Below are 25,886 nucleotides of genomic sequence, written 5' to 3'. Positions count from 1 at the left end.
GAGGCTGAGGTTGCAGAACTTGTACAGTTAGCCAAATAATTTGTTTGATGATTAAAGCTCATGAAGTTGTCCATGTAGCCAAATGATTTTTTTGATTTGTTTGTTCATTGTAAAAACATTAACATAAACAAGTATATTATAAATTTAAGAAACATGTCAAATGGTCTAGCGTAGACACAGGAGCAGTTGTCAGACAAAAGTGATCAGATGTGCAGAACCCAACTGGAAATTTTTTTAAGTCTTGTAAAACATAGGTTTTTTAGAAATAACTTTTTATAACAAGACAAGAAATAAATCAATAATATTTTTTATTACAATATTACATTATAAAAAGAAAAAGTATACACATTTTTTTAACATGTTATGCCTGAGGATTCTTCCTATTATTTCATAAGCATGTGACAAGGATGTACTTCTTTAAACTCACTGGAACCGTGGGTAGACAATGTTCATATTAGGATACAAGAATCTCAGAAGTACCTTGCGCTAACAATATTCAAATGCCAGGTTTAAAATGCCAAAGTTAGGTCACCACCCAACACTGAGATACTAAATCCAAATGTAAAGTCACCACCCAACACTGAGATACTAAATCCAAATGTAAAGTCACCACCCAACACTGAGATACTAAATCCAAATGTCAGGTCACCACCCAACACTGAGATACTAAATCCAAATGTCAAGTCACCACCCAACACTGAGATACTAAATCCAAATGTCAGGTCACCACCCAACACTGAGATACTAAATCCAAATGTCAGATCACCACCCAACACTGAGATACTAAATCCAAATGTCAGAAGTACAATCACCACCAGGGTATCTGATTTCATGGCCCATAACTGGTCCAAAGGGCTCATCACCAAAGTCCACCAGAAATTTGTCATTGAGAGTTAAGCCCCCTTTCACAGTATCCACATCAATTTGAACCATCCATCCACCTTTCCTGAAAAATGAAAGTAGGGACTGCATTGATTAAAAGTGAATAATTAGTTTTATTAATTATAAACGGTAACAAAAGCTTTTAAAGCTAAATATTTAAAAATTAAAATGTTACTAATAACAGTAACACATTTTCAAAGTAGAATTGAGACACAACACATACTAAATTTTAATTAAATAATAATTAATTAGGAGTGATGTAAAGTAAAGAGAAACAGAAAAACTTGTAGGGAGTAGGTGGTAATATAAAACTTAATTTAATAGGTCTATATTGATGTGGATACTAGGCAGGTAAATTGTCACACAACTGGCGGCTATGTTCTTACTTGCAGATTTCAGGGTAGAACTGCTGGTCCCATGCGGAGAACAAAGAGTTGGTCACATAAATACGTTTGCCATCTAAGCTCAGCTGCAGCATTTGTGGCGCCCCCTCCAGGCGCTTTCCATTTATGTAGACTGGGTCTGGCTGTGACTAACAGAGTTTTGAAACACATTTTACTGCGTCAGTCTGTTTTTAACTGTTAACTTCTAGATATAAGGTTAATTGAATGGAAATCAATTCCTTTCAAGTTTATTTGTTTTTCCCATATTTCTAAAAATATAATTATAAACAAAAAAAATTATTATATTATTTTCTTGTTTATAATGTTCTAAATGTATTTGTATCCATATTTTTTCTTGTTTTAATTTTAAGCCATACAATAGTGCAGATTTTGATAATTTTAAATAAATTTGTTTTTGGCTAATTATGGCTAAGTTGACTGAAACATTTTTTAACTTACATCCCTCTCCTCATCTCTAGTGACCTTGACTGGACCGTCTGATTGGATGCTTCCACCAATGAATACCTGACATGGTGCCAGAAACATTCTCAAATCACTAAAAAATTATTAACTAAAAAGTTTTCAAAAACCCTACATGAACCCTGACCTCTATATTGCAGATATGTTCAAACAGTGTATAAAATCTATTTCAGCCAATCTTTCAAATCAGTGACAGTTTTTAACGGCAATAATTATTTTTGAAAATAAAAAAACTGGCCAGATTTTTCTTACTTGTCCAACCAGCTTTGGCTTCCTTTTGTCTGTAATATCGTACTGTCTCATGTCTCCATGTAACCAGTTACTGAAGTACAGAAATCTGTCATCCAACGATATCACAATATCTGTTATAAGACCTATGGAAGGGAACAAAACTAATGATATCACAATATCTGTTATTAGACCTATGGAAGGGAACAAAACTAATGATATCACAATATCTGTTATTAGACCTATGGAAGGGAACAAAACTAATGATATCACAATATCTGTTATTAGACCTATGGAAGGGAAAAACTACTTATCAATTTTTTTTAAAGTCAACACAAAAACAGAATTTTGTCTTGTTCTGACTAAATAAAAAACAAGTTAATAAAAAGTCTAGTGACAATTAAAGCGCAATTTCCTTTACAAAAATAACGTTTGAATTAATAAGTAAAAAAAAGACAACTATATTAACCTATATCAACGGAAATAGTTTTATTTTAACGAGTAGGCCTAAAGATGCTCAGTTTAAAAAAGTAGTAAATATCATCCTAGGCCTACACGATGCTCAGTTTAAATGTTCTTAATTAATTTTTTGTGACAGAACGAAAGGATATTTTTGAAAACTTTCTTCGGCAATATAGGTCTAAATTATGGCAGGAATCGATTGGTAAATGTTTCAAGTCGCTAAGTCGTCTGGTTGCCGAGATATGGACCAAAAACTGCATTTGTTCGAGGTTTTTTGGCTTTTCCGGGAAATCCAGGAAGGAATTCCGGGAATTTTTTTGGCCCACAATCATCCTTGGAACTTGCTTAACATATTTGCTTTGGAACTAGTCCTCGATATTGCTTCGTTGAGGAGGAGATACGACTTAAAGCTGGGGACACACATCCATCCAGAAATGACGAGTTAATAATCGCAATTGTCTGTATGGAAATTGCGCTAATTATTTCACTATTTGTTTAAAATTATTTAAATAATAATTAATTGTTTATAATTGACTTATTGTAAAGGTCAGCAATTTTTAAAAAGTGTTTATTTTTTATTTCTACTTACAGTTTGTTGTAAAACTTGCACATATTGGCAACCAATTTACCTGGCATGTCAGGAAGTGCCCATCCTGTCACTTTTTTTGGAGGAATTTGAATTACTTTTTCAGCTTCCCAATCTCCTTTCTGGGAGAGCAATAAAAAAACATTTAGCTAACTGTGTCAGTAACTTGGTTTTATTAAACTTTGATAGTAACTCCAAACATTATCTTTGGAAAGACAGGTATACATTATGTATTACGTCCAGTAAAATTTCAATAATTTAGTTGGATTTAAAACAATATTGTTTAAATTGATATGGGTTAGTGATTCATTTAGTGTTATAAATAGTTATATGGATCATATGTAATACTCATGACTTACAAAAATCTAATACACCAACCTACAAAGGTCTACATCTACAGCCTACACTAGCTTCTAAAAACCTACATCCCAAGACCAGAAAAACCTACATCCCAAGACCAGATAAACCTACATCCCAAGACCAGAAAAACCTACATCCCAACACCAGAAAAACCTACAGGAGTTTTGAAGAACCTGAAGACAGACGAGCCCAGGGCACAGCCCACATAGCCCATGGTGGCATCTGGATCATGCAGAAAACGAACTTCTAGCGGAATGGCCCCCTCGTCCCCTAGGTCAAGGGTCTGGAGCTTCTTGTGTGTCGTCCAGTCCCAGACATGGATGCTGTGGCCATACAGACCTGGTGGACAGACAGAAAGACTAGTAAACTCATACTAGATTTTATATATATATATATATATATATATATATATATATATATATATATATATATATATGTATACATACATATACACACATTTATACACATATATAGGGCTGGTAAGTAGGTCACCAACCAGTTATATGGCTAAATAAAACCTGCATGAGCCATAGAACTAGTTGGTGACCTACTTACCAGCCCTATAGCCTATATAGACATATATACACACATATATATACACACAAATAAATATATACAAAAAGATATACACAAATATAGGCCTATATACAAATATATTTATATACAAATATATATATATGTATGAGTGTGGAGAAAGGTGGGGCTTCACCTGATTTATACTCCTCTGGTTTAAAGCCATTCCTCCATGCCCGTGGGGCGCCCCACTCTGTGCTGACCATCACGTTGTGTCTGGGCTGGTACCAGAAATCATATCCCATGGTGATCAGACTTTTCTCCCAGTTCTCTTTTATACTGAAGTCTTCCCCATCAAGCAGGATAAAACCACCTAAAGTTTTAGTTGAGCAACATTGTATGTTTTTTTTTAAACTAATATACATACAGGCACTACATAACCTTGTAGCCAAAACCATAATTTATTATTGTATTTGATTGGATGACAAATATTTCAACATTATTTAACTATTTGTGACAGGTAGTAGGTTTTTAAAATGTTGAGATTTTTAGGTGTATTTACATATATTGGATATACTTTTCACCAAATAGAACTATTCAGTTAAATTTCAACTGATGAATTTAAAAAAATTACTTTACAAATGTCTTGAAATAAGAAACTGATCACCAATACTATGTTTAAAGAAAGATAACCGTGCTCTTAGAGTTGAGCTTACTTTTCGAGTTACTTCCCTCTTTGTCCCCGATACAGCTGATCATGATCTCCCCGCTGGCCAGGCAGTGTGACGTATGTGGGGCACCAAGGCCAGTCATCTTGTGCACATCAACAGGCTCCACTATCTGTAACCACAAGATATAGGACAACTACCCCCTGGGATATCAACGACTGTAGACACAGTAGAGTTTATCAATGAGTTCACCAACTCTTCCAGCATGTAGCCACGACAGCTGGGTCAACTACCCCCCCCCTTGGATATCAAGCACTGTAGACACAGTAGAGTTTATCACTGAGTTCACCAACACTTCCACTCCAGGCATGTAGCCACGACAGCTGGGCGAGCTTTAGCAGACGAAACCCTCACTCCATCTCCTACAGCGTCACACAAGTGTATTCTTAAAGTAGAACACGCCTCACTAGCACCCCTCCCCACCATGAATAGGACAAGGGTACCCTCCCCACACACAATGAGTAGACCCAGGGTACCCCCACCCACCATGAGTAGGCCCAGGGTGCCCCCACCCACCATGAGTAAGCCCAGGGTACCCCCACCCACCATGAGTAAGCACAGGGTACCCCCACCCACCATGAGTAAGCCCAGGGTACCCCCACCCACCATGGATAGGACCAGGGTACTCCCCCCCCCCACTCCTCCATAGCTAGGCCCAGTTCCCCCCCCCCCTACCTTGTGGAACTTGGGCTCTCTACAGCCCCCCCCCCTACCTCGTGGAACTTGACCTCTCTACAGCCCCCCTACCTTGTGGAACTTGGGCTCTCTACAGCCCCCCCCCCCCCCTACCTTGTGCTCTCTACAGCCCCCCCCTACCTCGTGGAACTTGGCCCCTCTACAGCCCCCCCCTACCTTGTGGAACTTGGGCTCTCTACAGCCCCCCCCCCTACCTTGTGGAACCTGGGCTCTCCCCCCCCCTACCTTGTGGAACTTGGCCTCTCTACACCCCCCCCCTACCTTGTGGAACTTGACCTCTCTACAGCCCCCCCCCTACCTTGTGGAACTTGGGCTCTCTACAGCCCCCCCCCTACCTTGTGGAACCTGGGCTCTCTACAGCCCCCCCCCCCCTACCTTGTGGAACCTGGGCTCTCTACAGCCCCCCCCCCCCTACCTTGTGGAACTTGGCCCTTCTACAGCCCCCCCCTACCTTGTGGAACTTGGGCTCTCTACAGTTGGAGACGTCGATGATGTAAATCCTGTCGCTGTTCAGGGCCGGCAAGACCAGCTTGTCACGTGACTTTGAGCAGTCGTCATGGCAACTGGAGCAGGTGTTCCAGCCTGAATGGTGAAGTTCGTCTTCCAGGTAAGGCATCATCAGGCGGTGGATCACCTGGTGGTTTAACAGGTGAGAGCGTCGTTAGGGGTGGAGTCAGCTGGTTTTAGGTCAGTGTTATACGGCATTTCAAGAATAGGGGGGGGGAGTGGAGTCAGCTGGTTTTGGGTTAGTGTTATACATTTTAGGACTGGGGGGGGGGGGGAGGTGGAGTCAGCTGGTTTTAGGTTAGTGTTATACAACATTTTAGGACTAGGGGGGGGGGATGGAGTCAGCTGGTTTTGGGTGGAGGTCTCGGTCATATTTACCTGACATAGGTGTGTGATAGGGTCATACCTACCTTTACAATGTGGTGTTTGGAGTCATATTTACCTTACAGAAGGTGGGTGATTCGGGGTCAATGTCCACTGTGGCCAGGTAATCTGGCTTGACCTTCTTCAGGTGTGGCGGCTGGATGCAGGGCAGGTAAACGAGCTTCTCCCTGGGTCCGTGCTTCATGGCGTCCAGAGGGGTCTTGTAGCCCGGCCCCCCTCTGTGGCATGGTTTGATGGCGGTCTTCAGGGCGCTGAGTCGCTCAGCTGAAACACAGCAGACGTCAGTCAAGAAAAGTGGCGGGAAAATATTAGGAGGCTGATTTATGATCGCAAAAAAATATAGTCTGAGATTTGCCACATTTCAACAACATATTACAAAGACCACAGAGCAGCCTAGTTTGAGGTGATGGGTTCGACCATTATTGGTGACATTTTTGTTTTTTAGCTTTTGCCATCAGAGTAAGTCGTAGCCTGAAAATAATTCAGAAGTTTAATATTTTTTAGAATGTTTTAAAAGTTGCAAATCCAGAGAACTTGAAAAAAAAATTTTGAGTTTAATTAAGGCAACATTTTTATTTATTTTCATCAAGCCTAAGTTATAATCTGAAGCATTGGCGTAGCGAGGTCGGGTGTCACCCCCCCCCCTCAAACTTTCCATTTGCACCCACCTCAAACTTTAGATTTGCACTCCCCCCCCCCCTCAAACTTTCGATTTGCACCCCCTCCCCTCAAATTTTTCTCTATATATTTTGCTATTTTTTGCCTTGGTGTCACCCTCCTAAATGGTGTCACCCGGTGCGGTCCGCACCCCCCGCCCTACGCCTCTGACCTGAAGTTTTACTTTCGTAAAACAAACATCGATTGTTTCTACAGAAACTCTGTGATCGATATTCTTTATGAAAAAAAAAACAACTAATCGTAAACTCAAAACTTTGCCGATATGTTTGAATAAAATTATTTAAAAAAAAAATCACATGACCAATTATTTCAGTTTTGATTATTGTCATCTTGTGTGATAAAAAACAATCAAATTGATTTTCCTTTTTTAAAAATGTGTTTAGTTACAGGAAATACTAAAACATCAAATACATCCAATCTTAGGTAAAGTCCGTAAAAATCAAACAGTCAGATTTTTATAACCATATTTATTTTAATATCATGGCACCAAATTTTAAAATATTGTATCCACCATTTCGAGGCTATTCCTAAACTTTTTATTTGAGCTATGGAAGTTTAAGTTTATATGGGCACGTAGAGTTTTAATGGACGTGTTTAAGCTTTCTTCTCCAATGGACACGAGCGAGAAAACTCTCAAAGGTATTTGAGAGGTGTATAAATTAGTTTAAAAATCAGGCACGGCGTAGTTACAATTAATATGGTTATAAAATCCTGCCTGTCTGGTTTTTTTCGGACTTTACTAAAGATTGGATGTATTTGATGTTTATAATATTTTCGGTAACTAAATAAAAATTTAAAAAAAAGCAAAAACAATTTGGTTTTCACGTGTAATGGCGACATAAACATGGCATCCTGCTATTGGATAGGCTGCCATAGATTTTATTGTACACATTGTAAGCTAAAAATAGAAAACTAGGTCATGGGGTTTTAAATTTGCATTGCTATTTAAAAACTTGATCTGCAAAGTTTGTAAACAAATAGTTATCGATCACTAAGTTACTGTACAGCCAATCAATATTTGTCTTACGAAAGTGAAACATCCGGTTATAACTTAGGCTTGATGAAAATAAATAGAAATGTAGCCTTAAACTCAACAAATTATTTTCAAGTTCTCTGGATTTGCAACTTTTATAGCATTTATTCTAAGAATATAAAATTTCTAAATTAATTTTAGGCTTAAGTTTTTATTTTTTATTTTTTTTTACGGTCTAAATCTAAAAAAACACGTTTTTATTCCATGACAACAACATTATGGAAGGAATCTCGTCAACTCGCTCGCCTCCATTGTAAAACTACTTTCTTGTACGCAGTGAAAAGAGCGCAATTATCAATTTCATCAGCTGCAAACGGCCTATTGTGTTGCTCCCCCCCTCCCCCCTCCAGTGGGAATCTCTGGGTCTTACAAGTAGACTATAGTCTGCTCGTATAAGCGGCCTCCCCCACAATTTGACTAATGAATTAATTTGTGTGGCAGGCAGGAGATAAAGGATTATTGGCACCATTGAACTAAATGCAAACCTCAAGCCTATCATTAGACAATTTATTTTTAATTTGAGATAATTATTTATATTAGACCCACATTTATCTGGGCAAGAGGAAAAAATGTTCTTGTTTAAGTTGTGTTTGATGCCAATATTCTAATTATTTATTTGAATTAGAATTCAACACTAAATTGAACAAAGAAGAAAAGTTGTGTGTCGCCCCCCCCCCCCCCCCCCCCCATTTCGTGTAGCAGTTATTTGCAGCTCTACGCCTCAACGATATGGTAGCCAACCTTTACCCTTCATGTAATGTTGTGGTTTGCTGACTACAAGCTAGAGAAACTGGGTTAGAGAAATGATGAATGTGAATAGATGGGACTAAACCAGGGGTCGGCAACCTTTTGAAGCGGAAGAGCCAAAAGTTACAATTTTCAAAATTTCCCTGGTTTTAAAGAGCCACTAACATTTTTTTATTTCAAATATTTTATTTTTTTATTAAGATTATTAGTATTGGTTCAAGGAGCTGGAGAGCCGCATCTTGATATCAAAAGAGCCGCATGCGGCTCGCGAGCCGCAGGTTGCAGACCCCTGGACTAAACCGTTTCTTTGCCTACATCAACAGATTCAGTATAGTTGGAGTATTGTGTTCTATGCTCCAAGTACAGCAAGGTGCATCGGTTAAAATATGTGATTGTCTCTGGCTAGAGCGTTAGCCAGTCTAGTTGTGTCAGTGTTCTACCCCCCCCCCCCCCCGTTTCTTGTGGGTTTACCAGTAGGATCTACGCTTCCACGAGCTATGTAACGTCAGTTTCATCCAGTGTTTTACTCCGGGGGGGGGGGGGGGGGGGTAGGGCGATGGACGTGCTCCGGGTGGGGGAGGGGGCAGTTCCCCTCTCACCCCCTCCCGAAGAGATAGCCTGGTCTGATCTTCTAGTTCTAGCCAAACTAATATCTAGATCTTCTCTAGAATCTAGTCGCCTTTTCTCCTTATCAAGTTGGACCATGTTCGTTCAGTGAGTTCGATTAAATTTAAGTTTCCACTAATTAATTAATCTCTTTATTTGACTTCCTTTTGTTCTTTGGATGCCAGTAACGCTCTATCAGGAGTTAATTAAAAACCCAGTCAAATTAATTAAAATTAATTGTATTTGAAAAGTAAGCCTCGTGTATGAACAGTTGACAAGGGAAGTAGGTAGTGGCGTCACGTCGGCGTCGTGTCTGCGTCACGTCGGAGTTGTGGAGACGTCAATAGAGTCTTCATTAGAATCTTTCAGCAGCGTTGAATAGAATTGGGTTCAACTTAGCGTTTGGGAAACGTCTTAAAAGACACATTTTAAGTAGACGTCCTATCACCTAAAATACCTGTCTTACTATATGCGGTGTCTGTCATATGCCATGTGGTGTCTGGCATATGATATGTGTCTGTCCTGTGATCTAAAACTGTGATAGAAAGAGAATCACTTCTTACTTGTAGAGCTAGTTCCGTTTGATTGAGGACGAGCCTGTTGCGAGTCAAGAGTCGAAATGTTGTCACCACTACAGGACGCCACTTGCCCCATTGTTAGTATGCTAGTTGTTGCACTATAAGTATGCTATTTGTTGCACTATAAGTATGCTAGTTGCAGCACTATAAGTATGCTATTTGTTGCACTCTAAGTATGCTAGTCGCAGCACTATAAGTATGCTATTTGTTGCACTATATGTATGCTAGTTGTTGCACCATAAGTATGCTAGTTGTTGTAATAAGTAGTAGCTGCTACTGACTAGACTAATCAAAGTCTACCGTGGGTTCGATCCAGCGGAATATGTTTGTACCTCACACGATCAATCGTGAGGAGTAAGGTGAAGGTCAGCAAGATGAAGGTCAGCAAGATGAAGGCCAGCAAGACGAAGGTCAGCAAGATGAAGGTCAGCAAGATGAAGGTCATGCAAGATGAAGGTCATGCAAGATGAAGGTCAGTAAGATGAAGGTCAGTAAGATGAAGGTTAGTAAGATGAAGGTCAGAAAGGTGTTAATCAGCCACGAGCAGTCATGCACCATTGACCGTGGAACCAATCATCGAGCGAGGCCTCATCTAATCGGTAGGTCCGTACACATTATGTGCGTCACTGGCCCCACGTTCATTTGTTTATTTTTTTATTTGATAAAAACAGTTACCGATATGCTCACTGATTTCCACAGACATACTTTGATGTTTAGTAAAAAAAAAAAATTAATCCGCGGTATTTTATGGAACTAAAGTAGTGGTCACGATAATTACATCAAAATTCCTGAAATAGATTTATATTTTAAAACTTAACTTCCGGTCTTGGTACACAATGCACTTAAGGGACGACGAGTATGAAATAAAAAAGTATTGAAACGTCCACCACCATGTTCCAGTTGGTAGCTGTGGTCATGTGACCTTCTCTCCTGCTGACTGGCTGAAACATGGTAACCATAGACGCGGTTACTAGGGAAGAAACGGGGAGACGACTGAATGAATTGTTGGTTTGCTTTTACCAATAGTGGTAGTCCATGCCATATACGTCGTACTCTGATTGGGAGGGGAGGAGGAGGGAGGTCGGAATATTGCGACGATGTGTAACGAGGAGAACGGGTGGGGGGTAGACCGTGGGGGGGAGGGGGTCAGAAAGTGTGACGACACACTTTCCCATTATAAAAGGTAATGTTAGAAACTGAAATGTTGCCGCTATTTTGTGTTTTTAAAGGCTTTTTTGTTGTAAATTGTAAAGTGAATTGATTAATATACTTACCGCTGATAAAGTAAAGATAATATTTTAGAAAGAAATCTTTAAAAAAAATAAATTTGCAATTTCGAGTGGGGTTGTAGACTGAGGTGTGACGTCACCTTACGGTTGGAAAGGGGGGAGGGAGGGTCTGGCTTTTCCTGATAATGTGTTACGATGGGGATGGTATGAAGATAAAAATCATCCACAATTTTGGGACCTTAAAGTCTTAGAGTACAAATAATCACATTTCCATAACTCCGTTTTGTCTGGTGGCTAATTATAGCACACGTTTCACGCGGTCTAAGGTTGTACTAATCACCCAGTTCAGCCGTTGTTTACATACATATACTCACTCGACGCGAATACCAACGCCCAACTAATTGGTTAACGATCTTAATTAATAGGCCAATTAATGCACGCAATGAATAAATACTTGATTGTTTGATATAGTCAGTGCTTTTATAGTAAATGCTTGATGAAGAAAGCAAACAATTTACTACTATCTAATTAACACAATCTAATTTACCAGTCTAATTTACCACCACCTAATTTAACAGTCTAATTTACCAAGGTCTAATTATTACTGGCACTAAAACTAAATGTACTGCAACAGTCGGCCTATACCTGCTTTTATCCTGACCTGTCATACCAAATCTATCAATAGCTCCCCCAAAACGAGGCTGTCTTAACTCCATCTTTGAAAAATATTCACAACAAAGCTAGAAGGTTTTTGTATTATGTTTTAGTGAAAAGTGATAGCTGAGTAAACGAGATCGCCACGATTTTTTTTTAAGCGCGATGTCTTAATGGATTTAAACACAATGGTGTGTATCTCACAAAAGGGGAAAGTTGGAGTTGGAACAGTTTGGTTCTTGGGAGGCGAGGAGCTGTTACATAACACATACACCGGTGTGTGCACAGCCTAGACAAACATGCTAAGGTTTCAATGTTATGTCAAGTCTGCTGTTACATAACACATACACCAGTGTGTCACACAATGTCTGAATGTTATGTCAAGTCTGCTGTTACATAACACATACACCAGTGTGTCACACAATGTCTGAATGTTATGTCAAGTCTGCTGTTACATAACACATACACCAGTGTGTCACACAATGTCTGAATGTTATGTCAAGTCTGCTGTTACATAACACATACACCAGTGTGTCACACAATGTCTGAATGTTATGTCAAGTCTGCTGTTACATAACACATACACCAGTGTGTCACACAATGTCTGAATGTTATGTCAAGTCTGCTGTTACATAACACATACACCAGTGTGTCACACAATGTCTGAATGTTATGTCAAGTCTGCTGTTACATAACACATACACCAGTGTGTCACACAATGTCTGAATGTTATGTCAAGTCTGCTGTTACATAACACATACACCAGTGTGTCACACAATGTCTCAATGTTATGTCAAGTCTGCTGTTACATAACACATACACCAGTGTGTCACACAATGTCTGAATGTTATGTCAAGTCTGCTGTTACATAACACATACACCAGTGTGTCACACAATGTCTGAATGTTATGTCAAGTCTGCTGTTACATAACACATACACCAGTGTCACACAATGTCTGAATGTTATGTCAAGTCTGCTGTTACATAACACATACACCAGTGTCACACAATGTCTGAATGTTATGTCAAGTCTGCTGTTACATAACACATACACCAGTGTCACACAATGTCTGAATGTTATGTCAAGTCTGCTGTTACATAACACATACACCAGTGTCACACAATGTCTGAATGTTATGTCAAGTCTGCTGTTACATAACACATACACCAGTGTCACACAATGTCTGAATGTTATGTCAAGTCTGCTGTTACATAACACATACACCAGTGTCACACAATGTCTGAATGTTATGTCAAGTCTGCTGTTACATAACACATACACCAGTGTCACACAATGTCTGAATGTTATGTCAAGTCTGCTGTTACATAACACATACACCAGTGTCACACAATGTCTGAATGTTATGTCAAGTCTGCTGTTACATAACACATACACCAGTGTCACACAATGTCTGAATGTTATGTCAAGTCTGCTGTTACATAACACATACACCAGTGTCACACAATGTCTGAATGTTATGTCAAGTCTGCTGTTACATAACACATACACCAGTGTCACACAATGTCTGAATGTTATGTCAAGTCTGCTGTTACATAACACATACACCAGTGTCACACAATGTCTGAATGTTATGTCAAGTCTGCTGTTACATAACACATACACCAGTGTCACACAATGTCTGAATGTTATGTCAAGTCTGCTGTTACATAACACATACACCAGTGTCACACAATGTCTGAATGTTATGTCAAGTCTGCTGTTACATACACATACACCAGTGTCACACAATGTCTGAATGTTATGTCAAGTCTACTGTTACATAACACATACACCAGTGTGTCAAACATGCTAAGGTTTCAATGTTATGTCAAGTCTGTTGACGGCTGTTGTCATGGTGAGATCTTAATATGACAGACAAATTAACAGAAGCGTTAAGAGACTCCAGGTACTGGTATATTATGTCCTAGAGATGGCTGGCTCTTAAACAAGTGGTCAAAACAAGTGGTCAAAACAGACAATCTAAAGAAGTGGTCAAACGTGCAATCTTAACAAGTGGTAAAAACAGGCAAATATAAGCAGACTGTTACATTAAAATCGAAGCAAATATAAAAACACACGTTTCGTGCAATTTGTATTTAACCACACACCGTATGCATGACAAACACATATTTACACACAAAAACACACACGCACGCATACAAACTGTTCCATTCCAGTAATTAAAGCACTAAACGGCGCGCCTTCCATTTACCACAGTTCACAAATGTCAGAGATCAGTGGGTAGAACGCAGGCTATCAAACCCGGCTCCCAACAAAAGGGCTCCCTACAAAAGGGCTCCCAACAAAAGGGCCGTGTGCTGAAATAAAAACTTGTACAAAATGTGTTCGTATCTCAAGTAGAGAAGTGTGGGTATGTGAAGTTCACGCAACACGGAAGGTAATCTACACACTTGTTCTTTAGGTGCTGCTGTGTGTGGGTGTGTAAAGTTCACGCAACACGGAAGGTAATCTACACACTTGTTTTTAGGTGCTGCTGTGTGTGGGTGTGTAAAGTTCACGCAACACGGAAGGTAATCTACACACTTGTTCTTTAGGTGCTGCTGTTTGTGGGTTATGTGGGTATGACATCTGGTTTTGTATCTATTGATATAGGCAATACATGGGATAGGGGAGAATGTGTGTATAGAAGGCACTGCTGCCATAGTTATCACTTGAGACAGATGGATGGGGGGGGGGGGGTGGGGGGCTAAAGCTTTGGATGAGGTAGCATGGGTTTGGACCTGATACAATATAAATTAAGGTGACACTTTATGAGATGACAGGGTACGAGATGACACTGTCTAACATGACACCGTCTAAATGACATGTCACTTTCTAAGATGACACCGTCTAAATGACATGTCACTTTATAACATGACACCGTCTAAATGACATGTCACTTTCTAAGATGACACCGTCTAAATGACATGTCACTTTCTAAGATGACACCGTCTAAATGACATGTCACTTTCTAAGATGACACCGTCTAAATGACATGTCACTTTATAACATGACACCGTCTAAATGACATGTCACTTTCTAAGATGACACCGTCTAAATGACATGTCACTTTCTAAGATGACACCGTCTAAATGACATGTCACTTTCTAAAAATTCTGCATTTGGGAAAACAATTTTGGCAAGGGTACTTTATTCGGATTTGCACTGAGACGGTGCCCCAAGAAAGTTCATCAGGACAGTGCACTGAGACGGTGCCCCAAGAAAGTTCATCAAGACAGTGCACCAAGGTCGTGCACCAAGAAAGAGCATCAAGACAGTGCACCAAGGCCGTGCACACTGCCGTGTTTTGACGTTTGTTTTGCCGTGTGTAGTCAAGCATGTCTACATTACATCCGCCATGCAGTATCCTGTTCCCCGTCCTTCAAGCCGCCATTTGTATTGGCAGATCTGCAGTTTTGATCGACACGGTATGCTCAGGGCGAGAGGGAAATCATATGGCTGAGGTTCTCAAACTGTGCCGGGTCACCTCTCACACTTGATGGGATCAACATTCTATCTGGCTCCGATTTCTCAAAAAACGCATGTAAATTTATAAAGTACTAATAATATTCCGCACTATTATGCACATTTTATTTGGCGTTCACTTGGTGTGCAATTCTTTTTTCTACGAGATTTTATTCTATTTTAAAAAGTTTAAGTATTTAAAATGGATTTAAAATCATGTCTATAGCCCGAGTTGCAACCCCCTGTTGTTTCGTATAAGAATATTTGAAAAAGTTTAGGGGAGATCATCCCGGTTTATTTACAATGTTTTTGGGTTTCGGGGGTTTAATTTGGTGGGGGTTAACTTTTGGTGGGGGTTAACTTTTGGTGGGGGTTAACTTTTTAGCTTGGGTTAATTTTTTGGCGGGACTTATCTGGACACTATCCCTTTTTCACCCCCACCCCCACCCTAAGTCCCCCGTCCTTGCCACTTAGTCATTAAATTGCCCCAGGGGAGCTAAATATTACATCCTTAAAGTAGCGCAACTCTAAATTATGCTTACATCACTTCAGACATTCTGACGAAACTAGATAGAGGTGAAAATATTTATACATGAAAATGATGCAACTAAAGAAACTACAAATCCCCCTCCCTCCCTGAATATGATGCAACAGGTACAGATATAAACAACAGTAGATACGATGCTGTGCGTGTTTCTGACAGGTGTTGATGGAGCAAGATCGAACCAGGTATGGCAATAGTTATTTTTAACTCAAACTCATTAGTTTTTGTGTGTAGTTAGTGGTGCAGTAATCCTCCATCTCAGCTAGAATAATAAGTATTGACCTGTTTATTTTGCTTTAACTATTTGTTGTACATGTTCAAAGTATTAACACTTTGTCAGATACCTGCTTAAGACAGTGAACTCATTAATTAATGCCATCAAAATAATAGTGGCGCGAATGTAAAAAAGCCCCCCGCCCCCGCACATTTTTTTCGAACTCAGCCCCCCCCCCCCGCTATATATATATATATATATATATATATATATATATATATATATATATATATATATATATATATATATATATATATATATATATATATATAATTAAACTACTTCCTAATTTAGTAAATTAACCTGTTTCAATGCAACGTATGTCTATTATGAGACAAAAATCCACACAGAACTAGGCCAACTCACTTCTAACCTGAACTTATAAATAAAACGTATTAATGTCATTTATTTTATTTTTTTCTCTTTTACGTACGTCCGCCGAAAATTGTGAAGATAACTTTCATATCTGGCAAGTCGGTCAAATGTATACGAAACACAGAAACCTGATAATATGTGAGTTTCCCGTGTTCTAAAACTCATTCTTATGCTGTATTTCATTTTGTTTATTTTTTTACAAAACTACTAGCTTATCAAGGTGCAAAAAAAAAAAAAAAAATTCGGATTTTGTGCACCCTAATAACGGCCTGCTACCCCCTTGATGGTTCCCATCATTACACTGTTGATAGTTTATGGTCTAGTTCTGGCGCCCTGACCTTCCCTCTAGTTCTGGAGCCCTGACCTTCCCTCTAGTTCTGGAGCCCTGACTTAGATTGTGAATAAAGTTGTAGTTTGTGATAATGTGATGTTTTAGATTGTGAATAATTAGTGTGTGACGTGACGCAGATATATTTTAGCCGCCATAAAATGTCAACAAAATCGCAGTGATCGCCCCTGTACCACGCATGACCTTTAACACTAATTATCTGCAGGAGATTAAGTTAGTTGTTGTTCGTTTTTTTTTTTACACGGTGCCATGTGAAGATGTGTGCGATTTAAAAAATAAAAATAAAAACGAGTTTTTTAATAAGTATAGGCTTACCAGTGCAAACAAACTGAAAAAATTTTGACTTTTAAAAACTACTATAATGAGCCTCAACACAAAGCACTAGATTTTAGATCAACTTTCACTTAGCTAAACAATGCCTAACTAAACAGAAGCAGTCTAACACTAGACCTGGCTATGTTACGTTAACTGACCTAAAACTTTAAACAATCTTGCTAGCCTTGGCTATCTTTTCTTTACAAATTATTCCAGCAACGCTTTAGACAATAACTTTGATAACTAGTATTAGTATTGTGCCGAATGCGCTGGTCACTTACACACAAACACACACACAGATAAACAAAGTGACCTACCCATTGTATGTAGAACACGTCCCGTCTGTGTGCATGAAACAACTGAGTCGTCTGCTGCGTGGACCCGACAGACGCGATAAGCAGGGTCAAAGGTCAGATGTCACTGCGCCGACTGCGCTGTTCGTTTGAAAGTTTATTGTTGAAGTCAGATCACTGCTTGACAGACACTGGCTGATTTGCATGTGGGGATTAGGGGGACGGGAGGGGGGGGGGGGGGGGTGATTCTGGGGGAGAGGGGGGGTTGTGGTTCGGCGATTTTAATTTTGTCAACAACATAGAAGACAAGTCATCCGTGAGGTTATTTTTAAAATAGGTTAAAAACAATCAAGCGCACTTTAGGTCGGTTAGGAACTTACAAACAAAAACAAAAACACAAACACACACACAAACATGCACGCACGCGCACACACACACGAAAAAAAAGATTTGTTTACATTCATTTGGTGTTGATGATGCAACACTGTCAGCGCCCCCCCCCCCCCCCAAATAGAGCGTGCAATGTGAAATGAACTTTGAAAGGGGAATCCCCACCAGGGGTTCTCAAATTTCTCGTACCGTTGACCGGCCTTTGGGAAGATAAATCAAGTTTTGGGAACATGCCTCAAGTTTTGGGAACATGCCTCAAGTTTTGGGAACATTTTAAGTTTGGGAACATGCCTCAAGTTTTGGGAACATGCCTCAAGTTTTGGGAACATGCCTCAAGTTTTGGGAACATTTTAAGTTTGGGAACATGCCTCAAGTTTTGGGAACATACCTCAAGTTTTGGGAAATGATGAACATAGAGAAGAAATTGGAAGGCTGTTTGTACATTTGTATGGGGGGATGTTACCTTTTAGTGAGGATCCCGATAGATTCTGCCAAGTGAAATTGCAACTGAAAAAGCTCCAAGTTCAATTCTAGACAAGTTTATTTACTAAAGGCACTATTTCAAATATCCAGCTCCTAACTCTACCGGCATCTAAGATCCTTCCAGCTCCTAACTCTACTGGCCACTACCATCCTTCCAGCTCCTAACTCTACTGGCCACTACCATCCTTCCAGCTCCTAACTCTACTGGCCTCTACCATCCTTCCAGCTCCTAACTCTACTGGCCTCTACCATCCTTCCAGCTCCTAACTCTACTGGCCTCTACCATCCTTCCAGCTCCTAACTCTACTGGCCACTACCATCCTTCCAGCTCCTAACTCTACTTGCCTCTACCATCCTTCCAGCTCCTAACTCTACTGGCCTCTACCATCCTTCCAGCTCCTAACTCTACTGGCCTCTACCATCCTTCCAGCTATTAACTCTACTGGCCTCTACCATCCTTCCAGCTCCTAACTCTACTTGCCTCTACCATCCTTCCAGCTCCTAACTCTACTGGCCACTACCATCCTTCCAGCTCCTAACTCTACTTGCCTCTACCATCCTTCCAGCTCCTAACTCTACTGGCTTCTACCATCCTTTCAGCTCCTAACTCTACTGGCCACTACCATCCTTCCAGCTCCTAACTCTACTGGCCTCTACCATCCTTCCAGCTCCTAACTCTACTGGCCACTACCATCCTTCCAGCTCCTAACTCTACTGGCCTCTACCATCCTTCCAGCTATTAACTCTACTGGCCACTACCATCCTTCCAGCTCCTAACTCTACTGGCCTCTACCATCCTTCCAGCTCCTAACTCTACTGGCTTCTACCATCCTTCCAGCTCCTAACTCTACTGGCCTCTACCATCCTTCCAGCTATTAACTCTACTGGCTTCTACCATCCTTCCAGCTATTAACTCTACTGGCTTCTACCATCCTTCCAGCTCCTAACTCTACTGGCCTCTACCATCCTTCCAGCTCCTAACTCTACTGGCTTCTACCATCCTTCCAGCTCCTAACTCTACTGGCCTCTACCATCCTTCCAGCTATTAACTCTACTGGCTTCTACCATCCTTCCAGCTATTAACTCTACTGGCCACTACCATCCTTCCAGCTCCTAACTCTACTGGCCTCTACCATCCTTCCAGCTCCTAACTCTACTGGCTTCTACCATCCTTCCAGCTCCTAACTCTACTGGCCTCTACCATCCTTCCAGCTATTAACTCTACTGGCCTCTACCATCCTTCCAGCTCCTAACTCTACTGGCCTCTACCATCCTTCCAGCTATTAACTCTACTGGCCACTACCATCCTTCCAGCTCCTAACTCTACTGGCCTCTACCATCCTTCCAGCTCCTAACTCTACTGGCCTCTACCATCCTTCCAGCTATTAACTCTACTGGCTTCTACCATCCTTCCAGCTCTACTGGCTTCTACCATCCTTCCAGCTCCTAACTCTACCGGCATCTACCATCCTTCCAGCTCCTCAACTCCCAAATCGAATGCTGGTTCCAGTTTATTGGTTCTGCTGGACCATTGACGCGTTGTCGTCCGTGGTTTTGATTCCTCAGCAGAAGTCAAACGTGTTGAATTGATGTCTGCACCTTAGGATATCTGTCGCGTGAGTTGACACGGGCAGGTAAACAACCTAGAACCAGGTAAACACGACGGTACCAGACAGGTGGGATGTCCACGACAAACCGGACATTCTGTAGTAGCAGCACGACGCTGTCGTGGTCGGTCTCACCAGGTGGGGGGGGGGGGCAGCTGATCGAGTTATGTCTTAATGGTTGGTTGGTTATATACACATCAACAAGCTAGAGTGCATGTAGATTTTAAGTCGATCTGATCTTAACAGCCCACCGCTGTCTGTCAAGTTTGTTTTGTGTACTGTGAGAGAGGTGGTCTATACGTGTACCCGTCGTATGCCGTATAGACCTCTTTTACACCACGACGCACTGAGTTCATTATGGTTGTGGGGGTGGTGTTTGTTGTTGTGGTGGTTGTGGGGGTGGTTGTGGTGATTTGGTGGTAGTGGTGATGGTGGTGGTAGTGATGGTGGTGGTGGTTGTGGTGGTTATGGTGGTGGTGGTTGTGGTGGCTGTGGTCGTTGGGGTGGTGGTGGTTGTGGTTGTTGTGGTGGTTGTTGTGGGGTGGGGGGGAAGAGTCAGTATGGTTTGTTAATGCGTCTTATCTAATTGTGTTGTGTGTTCAGATGTGTTGTCGAGTGTACGGTGCATTCGACGTGTGTAGTTTAGTGTGTAATGTGTACGTGTGTTTTTTAGTGTTGATATCAACAGAGCAACACATGAGGGGGAGGGGGGGGGGGCAGTATCACCCAGACAAGGGAAGACAACTTACATGTCAGGGGACGTAAGACAACAGATCCTACCTTCTTTGCATCTCACATTAATAATTCACAAGTACATTACGGCTGGATTAATTAAGTGGTTTAATTAACGTCGTCAGCAGCTGAGACAAACGAGATGTAGGTGAGATTTGACGTCACCATTCCGTCTGCTTCTGTGTTTCCTTTAGATAGTTTTATCCCCTAGGGGGTGGGAGAGGTAAGGGTGAACAAGCGTAGAAAAACATTTTTTCTGTTTGTGTTATGGTAAAATAATGGGAGTTGTCCCATTGAACGGTAGAAAAAGAGTGGGATGTAAATACAGAGCTACATTCTATGATTCACTCATATAGAAAAGTTCTATAATTTAAAAAACGTCTGTCACAAATCTTTTAATCAGTTATGGCCCTTAGTTGATATAAAGTATTAAACTGGGGACTGGTGAGGGGTGGAAGCAGGCGTTGTGACTGAAATAGCAATGTAAACAGAAAGTGTTATTTCAACGCCAAGGGTAGATAAAGGTACAGAATATAGTCCAACTTAAGACAGAACAGACAGACCAGACGGGTTCCGAACCTACCACTCCTCACGGCACCGAATCGCCTCGCCTTCCATGCATCAACATAACTAATAATAATCATTAAAAAAGTTTTAAAAAACCCACGTTTTCTGATTGAACTAAAAAGTAGAAAATAAATGCTATAGGCCCTACATCACAATAATGCAAGCGATCACTCTACTATAAGCGATGAAAAACGTGGGGCGCCGAAGTAAAAGTTATATTACTATTGATTAGATAATACTATTGACTTTTATTAGGGAGCTTGTAGAGAGTCAACAGTATTAGAAACTGTAAGAAAATCACGGCGCCCCACGTTTTTGCTCGCTTATAGTAGAGTGATCGCTTGCATTATTGTGATGTAGGGCCTATAGCATTTATTTTCTACTTTTTAGTTCAATCAGAAAACGTGGGTTTTTTAAAACTTTTTTAATGATTATTATTTTCTACTTTTTAGTCTTTGTCTGTTTGTTTGCATTAAAATCTTGCTATCGATTTTATCTTTTCACTTTTTTTGGGTAAACGAAGACAACTCGTAAAAAGACAACTCGTAAAAAGACAACTCGTAAAAAGACAACTCGTAAAAAGACAACTCGTAAAAAGACAACTCGTAAAAAGACAACTCGTAAAAAGACAACTCGTAAAAAACGTTACTGACTAGAACACTAGATTTGAACCCGTGTCGAGTGGGATAGCAATCGTGTGCCCAACCACTCGACCATATCGTCTCCCCCAAACTGGTCTACCTCCTGTAAGTTTAAACTCGGTTCAAGCTAAATTCTCTGCCCCTAAGCCTGTGGCGACATGTGATCGTTCGCTTCACTGCGCGCGAGGTACGCGTCGCTGGTTTTTTTTCTAATGGCTAGCAGAGGAGAATTATATATATAGATTATATAGCGGTCTAAAATGCTCAATAAAATGTTTCCATTGATCAATTTAGTAATAATAACAATTGAATATTCAATGGTCATCCAAAAGAAAGCTTCCCTGAAAATTTCAGCGCGCTAGCTAACTGGGAAGTGCCAGAAATTTCGATCGCAAGATTTGATTGGAAAGACAAACACACAAACAGAGAAAGCAAGTTAAAGAAAACGTGGGAAACAAAATCCGTTAAGACGGAAAAGAAATTTTATGGTATTAAATGTATGCAAAGGGACGTAACACATGAGCTCTTGTGTTTCTACTCTGCGATGTTTAAGTGCGGTTACAGTTCTTGAAATATAGATGTACTTGTATTTGATATATAAGGATCACATCTCTGATGTGTACTCAGTACACACTAGTTCTGTTCTCTGATGTGTACATGTGTACACTTAACATCAATAGCTGGAACTTGTACATTAGCTGGAAGGTTCTAGACAATTGGTACATATGACTTTAAGGCTGAATAATGACGACGTACATTTTTAAAACAAAATTTCAGTTGATCAACTGAACTCATCTTTAAATGTAGACCAGTAGCGTAGCGGGGGGGGGGGGGACGACATACGTCCCCGGGCGCCGAGCTTAGGGGGCGCCAAAATGGGTTGGAAAAATAAATTGAAAGGTTGAGGGGGGTGCAAATTGAAAGTTTGAGGGGGGGGGGGGGGGGCTGCAAATCAAAATCTCGAGGGGGGTGCAAATCGGAAGTTTGAGGGGGGGGGGGGGGTTGCAAATCGAAATCTCGAGGGGGGGTGCAAATCGAAAAGTTTGTCCCCGGGCGCCGGGAAGGGTCGCTACGCCTCTGATGTAGACAGTTGTTGGTACGCTTACTGTGTGTTAGACGTCATCTAGGGGTGTACCAGCTTTGAGAGGTGTACAAAGTATGGGAGGTGTGGCTTATATGAGAGGTGTGTCACGTATGAGAGGTGTGTCTGGTATGAGAGTTGTGTCTGGTATGAGAGGTGTGTCTGGTATGAGAGGTGTGTAATGTATGAGAGGTGTGTCAGGTATGGGAGGTGTGTAATGTATGAGAGGTGTGTCAGGTATGGGAGGTGTGAAATGTATGAGAGGTGTGTCAGGTATGGGAGGTGTGTCAGGTATGGGAGGTGTGTCAGGTATGAGAGGTGTGTAATGTATGAGAGGTGTGTCAGGTATGGGAGGTGTGTAATGTATGAGAGGTGTGTCAGGTATGGGAGGTGTGTCTGGTATGGGAGGTGTGTCTGGTATGAGAGGTGTGTCACGTATGAGAGGTGTGTCTGGTATGAGAGGTGTGTAATGTATGAGAGGTGTACAAAGTATGGGAGGTGTGTCTGGTATGAGAGGTGTGTAATGTATGAGAGGTGTACAAAGTATGGGAGGTGTGTCTGGTATGAGAGGTGTGTCAGTTATGAGAGGTGTCACGTATAGGAGGTGTGCCACGTATGAGAGGTGTGTAATGTATGAGAGGTGTGTCAGGTATGGGAGGTGTGTAATGTATGAGAGGTGTGTCAGTTATGGGAGGTGTGTAATGTATGAGAGGTGTGTCAGGTATGGGAGGTGTGTAATGTATGAGAGGTGTGTCAGTTATGGGAGGTGTGTAATGTATGAGAGGTGTGTCAGGTATAAGAGGTGTGTCAGGTATGGGAGGTGTGTCAGGTATGCGAGGTGTGTAATGTATGAGAGGTGTGTCTGGTATGAGAGGTGTGTAATGTATGAGAGGTGTACAAAGTATGGGAGGTGTGTCTGGTATGAGAGGTGTGTAATGTATGAGAGGTGTACAAAGTATGGGAGGTGTGTCTGGTATGAGATGTGTCACGAACGAAAGGTGTACAAAGTATGGGAGGTGTGTCTGGTATGAGAGGTGTGTAATGTATGAGAGGTGTACAAAGTATGGGAGGTGTGTCTGGTATGAGAGGTGTGTAATGTATGAGAGGTGTACAAAGTATGGGAGGTGTGTCTGGTATGAGAGGTGTGTAATGTATGAGAGGTGTGTAATGTATGAGAGGTGTGTAATGTATGAGAGGTGTACAAATTATGGCTGGTGTGTCTGGTATGAGAGGTGTGTCTGGTATGAGAGGTGTGTATTGTATGAGAGGTGTACAAATTATGGGAGGTGTGTCTGGTATGAGAGGTGTGTCTGGTATGAGAGGTGTGTAATGTATGAGAGGTGTGTCAGTTATGAGAGGTGTGTCACGTATGGCAGGTGTGTCACGTATGAGAGGTGTACAAATTATGGGAGGTGTGTCAGTTATGAGAGGTGTGTCACATATGAGGCACTAACACATTACATCATACACTTAACACTACAGGTGCCAGAACAGGAACCAGGCTATCTGCTGTGATTGGCACCAAGCTAACAGCACTTGTGATCTTCTAACTCGGCTGTATGAAGTTTTTTTTAGCATCAATGGGGTTATACATACCCAGTCACATCTTCAAACATTGAAGTCTCTTTCACTTTGACACACGTCTTTTTAAACCACTATCCATCTCACCCCCCCCCCCCACACACACACACTGTTCTTTTTGAGCCACTAGTACCCCTAGGGTCAGGGGGGGGCTAGCTAGGGTGGGGCGGTACATGTAGACAATAGAACGCAAATGATTTGACAGTGAAGGTATTCTGAATATCGCAGTAAAAATAATTTGTGTCTTTATTTTCTGTTTTTAAAGTCTCGATTTTTTAAATACTTTGTATAGAAGAAGCAAATATGCGCTGATTACAAATCTAAGAACTCATGTCCGAAAACGGTCTCCCGTTTGCAACACCAATACCGTCTGCTATAACTTTTTCACTCAACTGCAACAGCGACTGATGTAATGTGTTATCTAAATACGGTGTGACAGCGACTGGTGTAATGTGCAAGCTAAAAAAGAAAACAAACATGGGTCATGATAGGCTGTCGTTATACATTCTCTTGGGTCATGTTGTCAAACCTTGTAGCTCACGTTCCGCTGATTTCTGTTGCATCGACGTTTAACAAACTTCCAAGAAAATGGCATCTCATGTGATCAACGATAGTCTCATTTACAATCCAATTAGATATTTAGGTCATCTAGTATCATTTACAATCCAATTAGATATTCAATTAATTAAACTTAATTTAAAGGATCCTATATTGGAGAAGAGAAGGGGAGATAACACTGGTGATAGCGGTTCACATACAGGGTTGTTGACTCCTGATTAGTTGTATTTTTAAAATTCCGACAGCTATTAATTAAATAATTCTTTATTAAAAATATTTGTCTTACAACTTGAATTTCAAGCAAATCATTTTAGTTAGGAGTTATTTAACTATTGGAATAGTTACAAATGTAAGCTAGATCTAGTTCTATTTTAAAAAGTTTAATTCCTTAATCAACGTTTTAGTTACTTTAAATATTTTATTGTTAGATCGTTACTAAATTTTACTACCAGATTATTAAAAAAAAATATCAATATCTACCTGTCGAGAAATGAGGATAAATCCCTACACGTGGTTAGCTAACACGTACTAATCAATCGTAAGCTGGATTAATTTTGTTATTTGAAGACAGGATAATCCTCTCTAATCCTCTCGGATGTGACGTAATACGTCTATGGTCACGTGACAAGGATTTCAATCGGACACGGGGAGTGAGTGACTAACTACACGGTCACGTGTTCCCACGTGACTTGACCAGTAGTGACAGTTGCTGGCCATTATAGAACCAACTAGGTCGTTAACTAGTGGTCAGCTAGGTCTATAGGACCTAGTGTTATCTAGTGGATGTAGGTCATCTTGTGTATGTAGGTCATTTATTGTATGTAGGTCATTTATTGTATGTAGGTGATTTATTGTGTGTTAGTCATATAATGTATGTAGGTCATTTATTGTTTGTA

At 40.7% G+C, this 25,886-nt stretch overlaps 2 protein-coding genes across 2 annotated transcripts in view; one reads left to right on the top strand and one right to left on the bottom strand.

Moving 5' to 3' along the window:
- Positions 1-291: 291 nt before the first annotated feature.
- Positions 292-17,485, bottom strand: LOC131950429 (methanethiol oxidase). Its single transcript, XM_059312570.1, has 11 exons — positions 17,375-17,485; positions 6,268-6,473; positions 5,770-5,952; positions 4,611-4,734; positions 4,091-4,267; positions 3,539-3,720; positions 3,065-3,143; positions 1,998-2,119; positions 1,725-1,790; positions 1,269-1,414; positions 292-946 (listed from the first exon to the last, which is right to left on the bottom strand). The coding sequence occupies exons 1-11, from the start codon at positions 17,376-17,378 to the stop codon at positions 784-786; spliced, it is 1,452 nt and encodes a 483-aa protein (XP_059168553.1). The 5' UTR covers positions 17,379-17,485; the 3' UTR covers positions 292-783.
- Positions 15,157-25,886, top strand: part of LOC131950428 (monocarboxylate transporter 14-like) — a 49,037-nt gene continuing 38,307 nt past the window's right edge. Inside the window, exons 1-2 of the mRNA XM_059312565.1 lie at positions 15,157-15,279; positions 15,753-15,929. The gene's annotated coding sequence lies outside the window, so the exon portion shown is untranslated. The remainder of the gene's footprint in view (positions 15,280-15,752; positions 15,930-25,886) is intronic.

This window comes from Physella acuta, unplaced genomic scaffold (assembly GCF_028476545.2).
Source record: "Physella acuta isolate Inbredline_101_S28 unplaced genomic scaffold, ASM2847654v3 ptg000761l, whole genome shotgun sequence".
NCBI lineage: Eukaryota > Metazoa > Mollusca > Gastropoda > Physidae > Physella > Physella acuta.
This window is presented reverse-complemented; position numbering and strand designations above follow the sequence as displayed.